The following is a 14,296-nucleotide window of genomic DNA, read 5'->3' as shown; positions in this document are numbered from 1 at the left end:
TCTGAATTCTCTTAAATGACAAGACACTGTTTGGCAAAACAGATCCTTACTGTGTTCAGCTCTGAACTGGCGAGTAATTCTAGATGCAGTGTTGAACCAATTCCACATTGAAAGTCTCTGCATTGTCCTGTCCTCTCGTGCATTTGGTCTTGCGTACCTTTTTGGGTACTTGAATGAATTTGTGTCTTTGTAAAGCTTCAATATTCTAGAAATTACAGATTTGGAATTACCAACTTATTTTGCAATAGCTGAAAGGGTCATCCCTTTGGCCTTCATCTGGACAACCTGGTGTCGTAGGGTTTCAGTAACCTTAGAGTGGCTTGCCATCTTGCAAAGTTAGTAAAAATTGGAAAGTTTGGTTCAAGTTAAATAGAGCTTGCCAAATTATAACAGAAATTAGCACCAAGTGCCAGATTAACACCCAAAGCTTGAAGGTATCTGAAAGTGTTCTCTAATTTTGGCCAGCATTATTTTTCAATTGTCTTCAAGTTGTATATACTGTACATTAGAATATATTAAACTTGTGAAATATGCTTAAAAAAACTGCCCTTCTGCTCCTGTTAGGATCATTTCAAAAAGAACTAGTGACCTTAGAATTTAGGAAATTGTATGTTGTTCTCTAATTTTGATTAATCAAATAATCTCTACTGTATATTTACAATCTGCATTTCCCTCAACTTTGTCCACTATTGTGCCATGATGAATTCTGTGGTTGCTGTATATGTGAAGGAAACATCATAAGTTTTTCCTTTAAAGCACTTTTCTTCCCTATTGTGATGTAGCCATGTGAAACGGCTTCTTGAAAGAAAGAAAAAAAGAAAAAATTAGGGCAAGACTAGATTTTGTCCATCGGGAATTGATTGGACCGTTTTTTCTTTTTCTTTTTTTTTCTTTTAAATTTAATGGTGACTTTAATTTGCTCATATGTATCTTGGGAAAAAGTTGAATGACAAAACAAGCACATCAAATAAGGTGGAATGTCTTCAAACCTCAAACTCTTTTTTCATACTTTCTACACTCTTTTTATTCTTAAAGTCATTGAGTGCACTTATCAATACTTTCGCTTTGATGCATTTTGTTTGTTCTTTGAAATTGTAATGTGTGGTTTAAGGTTATTACTCTGGCTAAGGTGTTTGATATGTAAATCTGGGAGAGGATCAAATGAGGAGAATAATAGAAGTCAAAGAGAAAGAACAAGAGCAGCTCTGCCCATTCAGATAAACAGCTCTCTGAGCGATACCCAGCATCCCCTGCTCTCAGTTCACTGAAAACCATTAGCCTTGAGACACACATTTTTGTCTGTGCTGTTTTAGAGTTGGGGTGGTTAAGACTTTTTCACTCCCACTACACCATATGTAAGCATTATCTTGAGCTTAGAACTATATCCAGGTATGTATATTCCAAAATTCCAAGATTTTTTTCATTAATATTACAATAATTGAAATGTGACATTTGTATATATATATATATATATATATATATATATATATATATATATATATATATATATATATATATATATATATATATATATATATATATATATATATATATATATATATATATATATATATATATATATATATATATATATATATATATATATATAATAGCACAGCAAACTGCACATTTTATTAAATGCATGTCACGAATTAAAGCATAAGTTTTTTTTAAATTAAATGATCTCAAGGAAAGAAAATCAGCTAAATATGTCCAACTGTGCAAGTGTCACTGCACAACAATCATTACAATCATTACACTTGCATTACCTGTCAGGGCACTTCTCTGCCAATATCAATAAGCTAAAACTCAAGTAATACTTTGCAAACATAATGACAGAGATAAATATTGATTTTATTTATTAGTTGTCAGGAAAAAAAAACGAATTCCATTATGTACAGTTTACTTATTAATACAGAATGTATTAACTCTGTTTGTTTGGGGCTTTAGTCGGCACGCATTGTACTTTCAGAGGTCATTCAAGCATGCTGAGCACCAACTCAACTACGGATTTTCCATGCAAACAAATGGGACAGCAGTTATCAATAAACCGAGGCTGTGAACTGTCAACACCTCTGTCTGAGCCACATGCATTTCACAGCAGAAAAAAAAAAAAAAATCAAATTTAACATCAGAGTCTCAGCTGATTCTCTAGATGGCAGTAATATGCCTCACTCATTCACATATCACATCAAAACCGCACTTAAGGACTTTTTGTCACGAAAGGGTGGTGGGGGCTATGTCCGATCTGCCATGCACAGGTACATTTAGATGACTCTTCAAATACAGTTTTGAGTTTTGATCTTGTTTAAACACTTATAGTATGTCCTGAAAATAATTGTTTTGTTATATATATATATATATATATATATATATATATATATATATATATATATATATATATATATATATATATATATATATATATATAAAATACATGTAATTGATGAATTTAAAATAGGTTGTCTTAATAATTTTTATAAATTCAGGTCCAGATTAATTTACTAAAAAGGGCAAATTAGCTTGAGAGCACAAAATTAGAGTTTGGTTTAAGATGTAGTTTTTACTTCTCTTGTTTCTCAAAAAAAGGGGGGTTCAATAACGGCGCAAATGCTAGTAAATTGACTAGAGAAAACATTAGTCTACATAAGCCATCTGTGTGATTAATGTCAGTTCTCCATATTTATTCCATACATTTTGAGTGTATATATACACTCACCCACAGGATTATTAGGAACACCTGTTCAATTTCTCATTAATGCAATTATCTGATCAATTTATCACATGGCAGTTGTTTCAATGCATTTAGGGGTGTGGTCCTGGTCAAGACAATCTCCTGAACTCCAAGTTGGATGTCAGAATGGGAAACAAAAGTGATTAAGCAATTTTGAGCATGGCAAGGTTGTTGGTGCCAGACGGGCCGGTCTGAGTATTTCACAATCTGCTCAGTTACTGTTCAGTTATTCTAGGGTTTACAAAGAATGGTGTGAAAACAGGAAAAAAAACATCCAGTATGCGGCAGTCCTGTAGGCAAAAATGCCAAATTTTTAAAAGAGAAGTCCGAATTAAACAAGAGGTAAAAACGATATAAATACTGTTTGTTTTCTCACACAAACGGCTCGTTTCGTGTCTTAGGCCATCAGTGTGTACTTACGATGGGGGATTGTTTAATTTGGACTTCTCTGTGTATGCTCTTTGAGGTGGTGACCATAGACCTGCATTATGTGAGGCACAGACAAGAACGGTTTGACCTAAAATGATCAAAATTGAAACTACTGGGGAAACAAATACTCCTACATCTTGGATGCCCATGAGGTGAGCTAAAACATATCAAAATTTAATTTCAAAGTGAACTATCCCTTTAATGAGACCGGACAAAGACTGAGTATGTCTTTTGTACTGGTGGCGATGACTCTGCAGCTGTGCAGGTGTTCGTGATCAGTACTCAGGTGAAAGATTGCGCTGTGATTGGGTGATGGTGCAGCCTGGCATGTCTATAACAGCTTCCTGCACTGCAGATGAAGCCTAATGTCCCTGATGGACAGCCAAACCTTCTATCCTGGTTGATACGTAGGAGTGTTGGAGCAACAAATGTTGGCTGTCATCCTGCGTGTGCGCTGGGCCCGTTGAAGCTGGTAGTGTGCAGAGTCCCTCTGAACTATTAATTGATCGCTGAAACTTTTTGAAGAAGAAGGCCTTCCAAATTTTGGAAATTAACTGTGGCCCTCTATCTGACACAGTGTCCTCAGGAATACCATAATATCTGAAGATATTATTGAACATAAGCTCGGCAGTTTCCATGGCTGTGGGCAGTCCTTCCAAAGGCATGATTTTGAGAATCTGTCAATCACCATTAGGATAGAGGCATGGTTATCAGAAGCAGGGAGGTCGGTAATAAAGTCGACTTCTAGGTCTGACCAGGGTCGGTTGGTAACGGCCAGAGGATAGAGCTTTTTGGAGATGGTGCAGTCCTTGCAATCCCATACGTACCTTCTGATATACCTTCATGTTTGGCCACCAGAAGCGTTCTTTTAGCAGCAAGAGGGTTTCATTGACACCAGGGTAGCCAGTGCCCAATGACATGTGGGAAGCATGTATGAGAGGAGTGTGCCATGTCTGAGTGATGTAGCGGAGACCAGGTGGGCGACCCGGCAGAGTATTGGTGGAGACATTGGAGGGCATAGTTTCATTGGACAAGGTGATGGGACTAACAGAGTTTTTCAGGAAGAATGTGCTTAGATTCCTTAATCATTTCCATAGGACACCAGAGACAGGATAAGGCGCCTGCCTTAATATTGTTTGAAACATGATGGTAGGAGATGGTGAAACTGAAACAGGTGAAGAATAATGCCCAGCAGGACTGTTGTGGATTGAGTCGTTTAACATCTCTGAGATCAAAGCATCGACCTCAACGATGAAGGGTTTGGCCAGATCTGGATGGACAAGGAGGGAAGCAGTGGCGAAGGCTTCCTTAAGGCTCTCGAAGGCTTGGGTGGCAGCAGTGTTCCATGACAGGGACTTGGGCTTGTCATGTAAGAGGTGAATAAGTGGACAGCAGATGATACTGTTATCTTGGATGAAAGGACAATGGAAATTGGCAAATCCTAGGAATCTCTGGATCTCTTTGATGGTTGTGAGTGTGGGCCAGTTCCAAAAGGCACCCACCTTCCCCTTGTCCATCCAGATTCCACTGGTGTCTATGTTGTAGCCAAGGAACTGCACTGAGTGTTAGTGGAACGAATACTTATCGGCTTGTAAGAACAGCTGGAACTCTCTCAGGTGTTGTTGGAACTCTCTCAGGCATTGCAGTACCTCTGCAAAGTAGTGGTGAAGTTCGGCCATACTCCGGGAGTATATAAGGAGGTCATCTATTTAAACCAATATGGACCTGTCATGGAACTCCAGGAGTACCTCATGTATGAAATCCTGGAATACGGAGGGGATGTTGACCAGTACATAAGTCATGACAAAATATTTGTAGTGTCCAATAGGGGTCAGGAAGGTGGTCTTCCACTCGTCCCCCTCACGTATCTGGATAAGGTTTTAAGCGCTGCAGAGGTCCAACTTGGTTAAGACAGTGGAACCACGAAGATGTTCCAGCGCTATAGGGACCAGAGGAAGTGGGTAGCAGAATTTTATTGTGATCCTGCTGAGGGATCTGTATACCACGAGCATCTGTCCTTCTTGTGCCACAACGAAAAAGCTGGAAGCAGCAGGGGAAGTAGACGGGCAGATGTAACCTTGTTCTAATGCCTCCTTGATGTATTTCTCCATGGTCTTCTCGTCCAGTAGTGGCAGGAGGTAAATCTTCCCACAGGGCACTGACTCACCCAGAAGCAGATCGAGTGATCGAGCAGATCGAGATGTGGAGGCAGCTAGGAGGCTCGCTTGGGGCAGAAGACGTTGCTGAAGTGAGCGTAACCGAGAGGAATGTCGACTGAACGACTCTCTACTGGGCTCTCGATGGATGTTGTGCAGACAGCTCTTTGGAATGTGGAGAGGATGGAAATGGGAGAGCAGACAAGCAGTTCAATCCCACTTCCGGATATTCCCGGTCTTGGGGATGACGGGGTTGTGCTGCTCCAACCATGGGTACCCTAGAATCACATCAGCAGTGGACTCCTGCAGATGTTATTGCACCACGTGCAGGATACCCACTTGGAGTTGGACAGGGCCAGCACTGGAATGCACTTGTCTTCTGCTGAGGGGTTTGCCAGTTACCAAGTAGATTTGGTAGAAGGACGGTGTAGCTTTTTTCTTGAGCTTGACCTGATGGCAGAGGGTGTCAGGGATGAAGTTGCTGGCTAACTCAGAGTCAAGGAGTGCTCAAACTGGAATGATGTTACCAGCAGCAGTTAGGTTCAAAAGTGGTGTGTGGCTTCATTTTACTAACAGAAGGACAAATGGCACTCACCATGGGAAGAGGAACCAAAGTACAAACATAGACTCTGGGTCAGCTGCCATTCAATCAGTGTCAGACAAATGGTTTCCAGTTGCATGGGTTCGTGGTCTTCAGGAGGGCTGACAGATTCTGGTCGGCAAAGGAAAGCAGATAATAGTGGCTAGTCCTGGTGTTCTTCGGTACATGACTGCATGAGTGGTGAAGCGGATGGATAGTTATATAAAGCGTTTGAGCTCAATGGAATACTTGTATGCAGCAAGATGCAACCGCACTCTGGGATCCAATCCCTGTTTGTAAGTAGTTAACAGGGACTGCTCATTGCAGCCGCTGGTGGCAGCAAGTGTTCTGAACTGGAGAGCATATTCATTCACATTCATGGTATTTTGTTTTAAATTATACAATTACTCACCAGTCGATGTATCCCATGTTGGCTTCCCAAAACATCCTAGATATGAGAGATGAAATTTGGAAAAGACTGAGTTAAGGGGTTATTCTGGGACCAAATGGTTTCCGCCTAGCGAATCGCTTTGACACTTAACTGTGAGATTATAAATGCTATCTTAGCACGATTGTCAGGGAAAGGTTCAGTTGCATCTCCAGGACCAGCGAACACTGTAGAAGTAATCTGTTTCAATCCTCCACCGAACCAGAGAAGGGGGCCGGTTTGGCCATGGGACACCTCCAACTGGAAGTGAAGGAGAGGTGGTGCAGTAGTGGACACTTGTGGAGGTGCTGGTGGATTAGATGGAAGTGCTTGACAGACAGTGTCCACAAGCTCTTGAAAGGGATCCAGGGTGTTCAGCTATATTGTTCCGGTTTTCTGTTACAACACAGAAGGGACGGAGGCAAGAGATACAGGCAAATGATGTTTATTTAAACAACCACAAGAGATGACGACAATGCAAGTGAGTGAGCTTGGAATAAGCAATGTTCTGATTATACAGTCTTTGTACTTGCAGGTGAAGCAGCCTGGAGACAGACTGGAACAGAGACTTCTAGGAGGATCAACACGAGATGAGGGAACACAATCGAGACTTGGAGAAACACAGGAGACAGGTAAGTAGTTTGGCAGTCCTTAAGGTGAGCATGCAGTTAAGCAATTGATGCTAACAAGACTGGACAAAGACTGAGTGCGTGATTGTGTCTTTTGTACTGCTGGTAATGATCAGTACTCGGGTGAAGGAGTGCTCTGTGATTGGGTGCTGGTGCAGCCTGACGTGTCTGTAACACCTGGCAAATTGTATAAAACGTTTGAGAACATGTTATAGGTTGTAGTCAGATATGACCATGCTACTGCAACATGCGTCACCGCAAATGATTTAAGCAGGCCAACATGCAAACTTCCACAAGTAAAGTAAGTCATCTTCATTACAAATAATGAGATTAAATTATCTTACCAGTGCTTAGCTCACTCTTTTTCCTATTGCAGTCTTTGATCTTGAAATGAGCTAATGAATAAAATGCAGCTCATATCTGTTGTTTTCGTTGACGTTAAATGTGCATATAGCATGGGAATTGAAGATCGGATTTATATTCATTTTGCAGAGGTGTAAGGAAAGATAATAATAATAATAATAATTGTTTTTTTTGTTTTTTGTTTTTGTTTTTCAATGTTTCTTTTTGTAGCCCATTTAGTTTGCGAGCGCCTACGTTCAGCCTAACCTCAACTAATCAAAAATGCTGTGGTGCAAATTTACTGTGGTGGTGGCGGTGGTGATATTAGGCTAAACATTTAAACTAAATTTGTGATGCTTGAAGTGTTTTATAATTATATCTATGGATTTTATTATAGGCAATACAAGTCAACTGTTGATTTGAGAGGCTATAAGCGTTGGGTTAAATCACTGTCGGCCGCTGGCCACTTGGTCGTCATTTAAAAAAATAAAAACATTAATTTAACAAACTAAAAAATTCATTATTTATTATTTAAGTTAATAAATTAACTTAATAACGAAAACTAAACTAAATAGGACTACTTTGACATTAAAAACAAAACTGAACTATTTTAGTGGTCGCAACAATGTGTAATAGGGAGGATATTTTTATTTATTTTTTAAACATGGGCTGGGCTGGGGTCTAGATTTGAGCATGGTGTCTGCAAGTATAATTTTATTTTATTTTTTTTCACAAAAGAGAGCAATGTGAGTAACACACGGATTTAAATTGCAGTAATTGTAAATTGCGTTACATGCGCATTACCACTACAAGTAGTTGGATTACAGTACCACAATACTTTGTAGGGCATTACTCCCAAAACTGCACCCAAAACAGAGTTTGCATCCAGGGAAATTAATAAAAATTCTTTAAAATCAGTATAATCTCCCAAACATTGGTTAATGCGAGAACTACGAGAATTTTACGAAATGAGTTACATTTGAAAACAATATGAATAAACAAAGAAACTGAATTGAATTGTATTTCATACTGATTGCATGAAAAACAGTGAGGCACAAATGTGCCCGCCGATGTCTGGCATTACTTTTTGAAGTCCTTTCTCGTGCTTTGGGTTAGTAGTGTGCTCCTGCCCCTCTCTGCTCTGATGTGTGGCCTGAGTTTCATTTGATTTCCTCTCATACTTACAGCAGCACAGCTTCTGATCTTGTTTAATACTAGTCCAGCGGCAACAAATTACCAATTTTCAGAAATGAGCAGAGGTAGGCAGCTCTAAATCCTATAAAACGAGTCGCTCTTTCTTTCTTCTCAGAGAAATGTACAGCGTTGGCAATAATTCGGGCAAAATCAAAATAAAAACACACCTCAATTTTTCCCTCTGTGGATTTAGGCGAGCGGCTTTCATCGCAGGCATGTGCAGTGAAATTTAGGTAAGTGTTTTGTGAAATGCAATTTGACGAGGCCGTTTATAAGATTTGTTTGGTGCTGCTGTTTGTGTCGGTGTGTTTTCACTCCTGTTTTCTCATTAATATCAAATGCTGTAAGCCACAATAAAACGGAGAAAACACTCATTCGTAGGCCTGCTTGTGCACTTTGCATCACCAGAGAAAAAGCAATTATCCACAGCAAGAGGTTTTATGTGTAGCCGATGTTAACGTTACCTTGATCCTTTCAATAAAAACAAACATTGAGTTTGACAATAAAATGACATTCATATTGCGGACAGCAACATTCACATAGAGCCTCAAATAAATCATGCAAGTTGATGAGTGTTAATATAGCACTGAGAAAAAGCTGCAGTATTATAGGGTTACAACTCAACAATAACAATACTGGAAAATTAGATGGTTTGATTTATATATAATCTCAGCATAAAAGATGATATATTCAAAATATTAGGTTTGTGTGTGCGTGTTTATGTATAGGCCTTTAATGTTTATCCACATACTGACAGACAATGCTCAGTGTGTGCATTACTATGCAGCATGCTGTGCACAGCTAATTTTGTGGATGCCCTAATAAATTTGTCAAAATAACGGCATACTGTTGTAACACTGTATTCCACCATGTAATGCAATTGACTTGAACTTGTAATTTTAGTAGGTCAAGACATACAATTACATAAAAACAGCTATATTTGTTAATCATTTTGAAAATGGTAACTTTACACCAACTGCTGAATTAATGATCATGAGGTCATATGAAGACAAAGATATGTCTGTTTGTCATGATTCGGGTTATCATTCTTCTGTTTCACATGCACTGTATGCAGTAAGTATGCTAGTATTCCATTCTGAACATAACTAATATTATATATATATATATATATATATATATATATATATATATATATATATATATATATATATATATATATATATAAATACACACACCCGTAGATGTGAAATTGGCCTTGAGAAACAACACTTACCGCACAGAGAAGGTGAACTGGTCCAGCTGATCTTTAGGGAGATGTTTGGGCGCCTCACTGTTTCTCTCGATTATCTTCTTCTGCCTGCCGCTCTGATCGGAGAGACACATGTGCATGTCATTTGTAATCAGAGCAGGAAACAGTTGCAGTGATTTATCTTGGGAATACAGTGATAGCAGTACACTTCACCCTGGCATCATCTCTCAAACACACACACACTCTCACACACACACACACACACACACACACACACACACACACACACACACACACACACACACACACACAAAACAATCAGCACAGGAAACAAATGACATTCACATTACAGACAACATCTAATCAAAGTTGTGGCAAAGGATGAAAGGGGGGAAAACGACAGTCACAAAAAAATTATAAGACAAAAACATGAAAAGATATGGTTAAAACATCACACATGGTATACGCAAACTACTAGTAATTATGACTCATTATGAGAATCTATAAAGTGTTTAAAGGTTATTCCAAAGTGTTATTCCAAAGGAAATACATCATGATAATGCCGCCTCAAGCCATTTTGCCCATACATTACAACTAAATCAGTAATTAATAAATAAATCCAATATTTTGTGTTTATATAGTATTGTGTTGTCAGCTTAGCAACATGCTAATGTAAACTACTCAGTTCAACTATTCAGAGCCTAGTCTCCTATGAGTTTTTGCATATGTAGAGTGTTCCTAATTGGTCATTTAAGAGGTCATGTCACTAGTACGAAGGTAGTTAGCTCTCTGAGTTGTAGAACATGGTGTTTGGGTGCTGAGTAGACTTTAGAAGGTATTTCCTTTAATTTATATGCATTTTTTTAAGGGCTGCCCAATGGTCACAAATATGACTGCATACAATTAAATCAAATCAATTTATTCACATAATAAATGTAAAATATGAACAGGCAACAAACAAGATCTACTCAAAAAATGGGTATAATAATTTATTAAACAACACAATCTGCCATAAAACATCTCCAGACTGGCCTGCTGAAAATCTGAAGAGGACAATATTAAAGCTGCTGGAAGCCTTTTTTACCACACATAAAATTGTCCCATTTAGAAAGTTCATATTTAGAAGGTGTCAGGTTTTTCAGTGAGTCAGGGGAACTAGCCAATCAGAAACTCTCAGAATCTCTGCCTGTCAATCATTTTGCACATATGATATTGCCGATGTGCTGTTGGAGGGTGGGATTTGAGAAGCATGTGGTTAGAATTAGAAAAATAGCAGAAGTTAGCCAAATGGCTGAAATCACTTAAAGCACAGAAGAGTCATATGCAATAAAATGGAAAAGCGGTGATATAAAATAAAAACAAGAAAAAAAGGACATTTTTGACTCAGCACATTTAAAACAGCAGTTGTGACAGACAACAACCGGGATCGTAATCTGCAGAATTAGCCAGCTATCCTCTCACAATGAATCACACTAGTGGTGTTAAAATCAACAATAAAATCAAAACCACTCAATACATTTCAACCAAAACACCAACTGAGTCAGCAGTTTATTGATGTAATGATGGTCTGCTGCGCGCACAACAATATAGTTTATAAACAGTTATTTTATTTAAAATATCAATTACTCAAGATCTATTTAGAACACAAAGGTAAGGCAAACCGCGTCAAATGAAATGAGAACAGACAAGGGACTGAAAAACACGGAATTTAAATACAAGACGGACATAATGATTGACAGGTTATAAGATTACATAACTATACGGGTCCTTCTAAAAAAAAAAATAGCATATTGCGATAAAAGTTCATTATTTTCCATAATGTAATGATAAAAATTTTACTTCCATATATTTTAGATTCATTGCACACCAACTGAAATATTTCAGGTCTTTTATTGTTTTAATATTGTTTTAATATAAATTAGCATATCATGAAAAGGTTCTCTAAACGAGCTATTAACCTAATCATCTGAATCGACTAATTAACTCTAAACACCTGCAAAAGATTCCTGAGGCTTTTAAAAACTCCCAGCCTGGTACATTGCTCAAAACCACAATCATGGGTAAGACTGCCGATCTGACTGCTGTCCAGAAGGACACCATTGACACCCTCAAGCGAGAGGGTAAGACACAGAAAGAAATTTCTAAATGAATAGGCTGTTCCCAGAGTGCTGTATCAAGGCACCTCAGTGGGAAGTCTGTGGGAACGAAAAAGTGTGGCAAAAAAACGTTGCACAACGAGAAGAGGTGACCGGACCCTGAGGAAGATTGTGGAGAAGGACCGATTCCAGACATTGGGGGACCTGCGGAAGCAGTGAAATGAGTCTGGAGTAGAAACATACAGACCTACAGATGTCGCATTCCCCAGGTCAAGCCACTTTTGAACCAGAAACAGCAGCAGACGTGCCTGACCTGGGCTATAGAGAAGCAGCACTGGACTGTTGCTCAGTGGTCCAAAGTACTTTTTTCAGATGAAAGCAAATTGTGCATGTCATTCGGAAATCAAGGTGCCAGGGTCTGGAGGAAGACTGGGGAGAAGGAAATGCCAACATGCCTAAAGTCCAGTGTCAAGTACCCACAGTCAGTGATGGTCTGGGGTGCAATGTCAGCTGCTGGTGTTGGTCCACTGTGTTTTATCAAGGGCAGGGTCAATGCAGTTAGCTATCAGGAGATTTTGGAGCACTTCATGCTTCCATCTGCTGAAAAGCTTTATGGAGATGAAGATTTAGTTTTTCAGCACGACCTGGCACCTGCTCACAGTGCCAAAACCACTGGTAAATGGTTTATTGACCATGGTATTATTGTGCTCAATTGGCCTGCCAACTCACCTGACCTGAACCCCATAGAGAATCTGTGGGATATTGTGAAGAGAAAGTTGAAAGACGCAAGACCCAACACTCTGGATGAGCTTAAGGCCGCTATCGAAGCATCCTGGGCCCTTCATAGCACCTCAGCAGCGCTGATTGAGGCATTGAGGCTGATTGCCTCCATGCCACGCCACATTGAAGCAATTGTTTCTGCAAAAGGATTCCCGACCAAATATTGAGTGCATAACCGAACCTAATTATTTGAAGGTTGAATTTTTTTAATTAAATTAAATTTTAACAATTAAAGACCTGAAATATTTCAGTTGGTGTGCAATGAATCTAAAATATATGAAAGTTTAATTTGTATCATTACATTATGGAAAATAATGAACTTTTATCACAATATTCTCATTTTTTAGAAGGACCTGTAGAATCAAACCAATGAAACCAGAACTATACGGAGTAGGCAACTCCACTCTGGAGTTGAGCATGGAGCTGATGATGGGCAGGGACCAAGAGGAGTCGTAGGACACAAACAACATGGTGGAGTTGATGGTAGGAGGATTGGGTGAAGGTAGGTTAGGTAGAACATAGAACATAGTTAGGTAGTGCATGCAGTACCCAGTGGAGCAGAGAGGCCAACGTACTAGGGTGACATCCCATGGAAGCTCATGGAACTGGAAGCCCAAGGTGGAGACGGGGACTCTGCAGACCAAAAGTCCACGGTGAAGGATCAAAGAAGAGCAATGACCAAGGCTTATCCGGTGGGGCAAGGGAGCCCAGAGGAGTCCAAGGGCTGGTGGACCATGGTGGAGTCGAAGGAGCCCAGAGCTGTGGTGGAGCCAAAGGGCCGATAGGATGAGGTGGAGACATGGGTCTGGAGGCCTGATGACTCAACTTCTAGTCAAACTGGCAGACAGGAAACCCGAGGGACAGCCGAAGAGCCACATGGACCAAGCGCTGGAGGCAGTGCCAAGGAGCAGTACTCCAGGGAACTTGATAAAACCAGCTAAGAAGAGGGGATCAGGGAGTCAGGCAGGGATATTGGAGGAGGAAGATTTCCAGATGGAACTAGAGCATCCAGATAGCTGGACGGGACTGGTGTGGAAGGCGAAGATTCAAAGGTGGGGACTTGGGAGGGAAGAGGATCCGAGGACCACATATCTATCAGGTAGTGATACGCTCCTGGCTATGAGATGGACTGGGCAGCTCTAAAGCTGGTTCCGGCACAGGCTCCTTCTCTGCCTTGCTGATGTTACCTGGAGAATTGCTCTGTTTTATCCACCACCAGTATTCCACAAGTGCCCTGTTCTTGCAGATGATGAGCCTCCACAAAACTGGTAAGTTCATGTTAAAAAAAACGATGAAGCAATGCTCTGCAACATGCACAATGACAGAGTTCATAAACAAAGTCTTTATTCAGAATGACAACCACTCGGGAGATATCTAGAACACAAAGGAAAAGGCAAACCACATTAACTGAAACGAGAACCAACAAGGGACTGAACAAAACAGGGAGTTTAAATACAAGACGAACATAATGACTGAGAGGTGATAATTATACCTATAGAAACAAATGAGGAGATAATCAGTAACCAATGAAACCGGAGCTAAAGGGGCTAGGCAAAACAGGAACCAGCAGAATAGAATAACAAAACAGAAGTGACAATTACTGAACCTTGCAGCACCAGGTCCATAACCACCATAGACATTGAAGGGGTATGGCCAAATTGTCCCCCCCAGTAAATTGTATTATTGATGCTGCTCTGCTGCACTCCATTACGCACTGCT

The 14,296-nt window shown here is 39.8% G+C and overlaps 1 protein-coding gene across 1 annotated transcript in view; it reads right to left on the bottom strand.

Moving 5' to 3' along the window:
* Positions 1-13,104, bottom strand: part of ofcc1 (orofacial cleft 1 candidate 1) — a 94,300-nt gene extending 81,196 nt beyond the window's left edge. Inside the window, exons 1-2 of the mRNA XM_067435066.1 lie at positions 12,931-13,104; positions 9,726-9,817 (exon numbers count right to left, since the gene is read on the bottom strand). Of these exons, the coding sequence (XP_067291167.1) occupies positions 9,726-9,817; positions 12,931-13,104 (266 nt within the window). The remainder of the gene's footprint in view (positions 1-9,725; positions 9,818-12,930) is intronic.
* Positions 13,105-14,296: the final 1,192 nt, after the last annotated feature.

Source organism: Pseudorasbora parva, chromosome 24 (genome assembly GCF_024679245.1).
Source record: "Pseudorasbora parva isolate DD20220531a chromosome 24, ASM2467924v1, whole genome shotgun sequence".
Lineage (NCBI taxonomy): Eukaryota > Metazoa > Chordata > Actinopteri > Cypriniformes > Gobionidae > Pseudorasbora > Pseudorasbora parva.
This window is presented reverse-complemented; position numbering and strand designations above follow the sequence as displayed.